The sequence below is a fragment of the Fulmarus glacialis genome, unplaced genomic scaffold, assembly GCF_000690835.1.
Source record: "Fulmarus glacialis isolate BGI_N327 unplaced genomic scaffold, ASM69083v1 scaffold31029, whole genome shotgun sequence".
NCBI classification, from domain to species: Eukaryota; Metazoa; Chordata; class Aves; order Procellariiformes; family Procellariidae; genus Fulmarus; species Fulmarus glacialis.
The window spans coordinates 1-265 of record NW_009235741.1 but is presented as its reverse complement, the minus strand read 5'-3'; the positions used below and the strand labels follow the sequence as shown (position 1 = coordinate 265).

Genomic DNA, 265 nt, shown 5'->3' with positions numbered 1-265 from the left:
ACCCGCCGCTTGCTACCAAGATGCAAAAGCATAGGCCACCAAGAAAAATACGACATTGCACTAGTAACCCGCATGCTTCTAAGTTTTAAGTCTCCTTTACGGGGGTCACCACTCATATTTGCGGTTTGCACACACGGCTGTCAGGACTGATTTCGCAGGGACACCCCCTTCCCCCCGGGCGCCAGCTGAGGGGGCAAAACCCCGCCTGGCCCTTGCCCGAGACGGCGCTGCCCGTGGCCGGGCTGCTCCCGCTCACCTCCAAGTC

The 265-nt window shown here is 59.6% G+C and overlaps 1 protein-coding gene across 1 annotated transcript in view; it reads right to left on the bottom strand.

Annotated features, from left to right (window-relative positions):
• The window catches only part of CREG1 (cellular repressor of E1A-stimulated genes 1), a 3453-nt gene extending 3337 nt beyond the window's left edge, over positions 1 to 116 (bottom strand). Inside the window, exon 1 of the mRNA XM_009586133.1 lies at positions 3 to 116. Coding sequence (XP_009584428.1) covers positions 3 to 116 — 114 coding nt within the window. The remainder of the gene's footprint in view (positions 1 to 2) is intronic.
• Between the last annotated feature and the right edge of the window lie 149 nt (positions 117 to 265).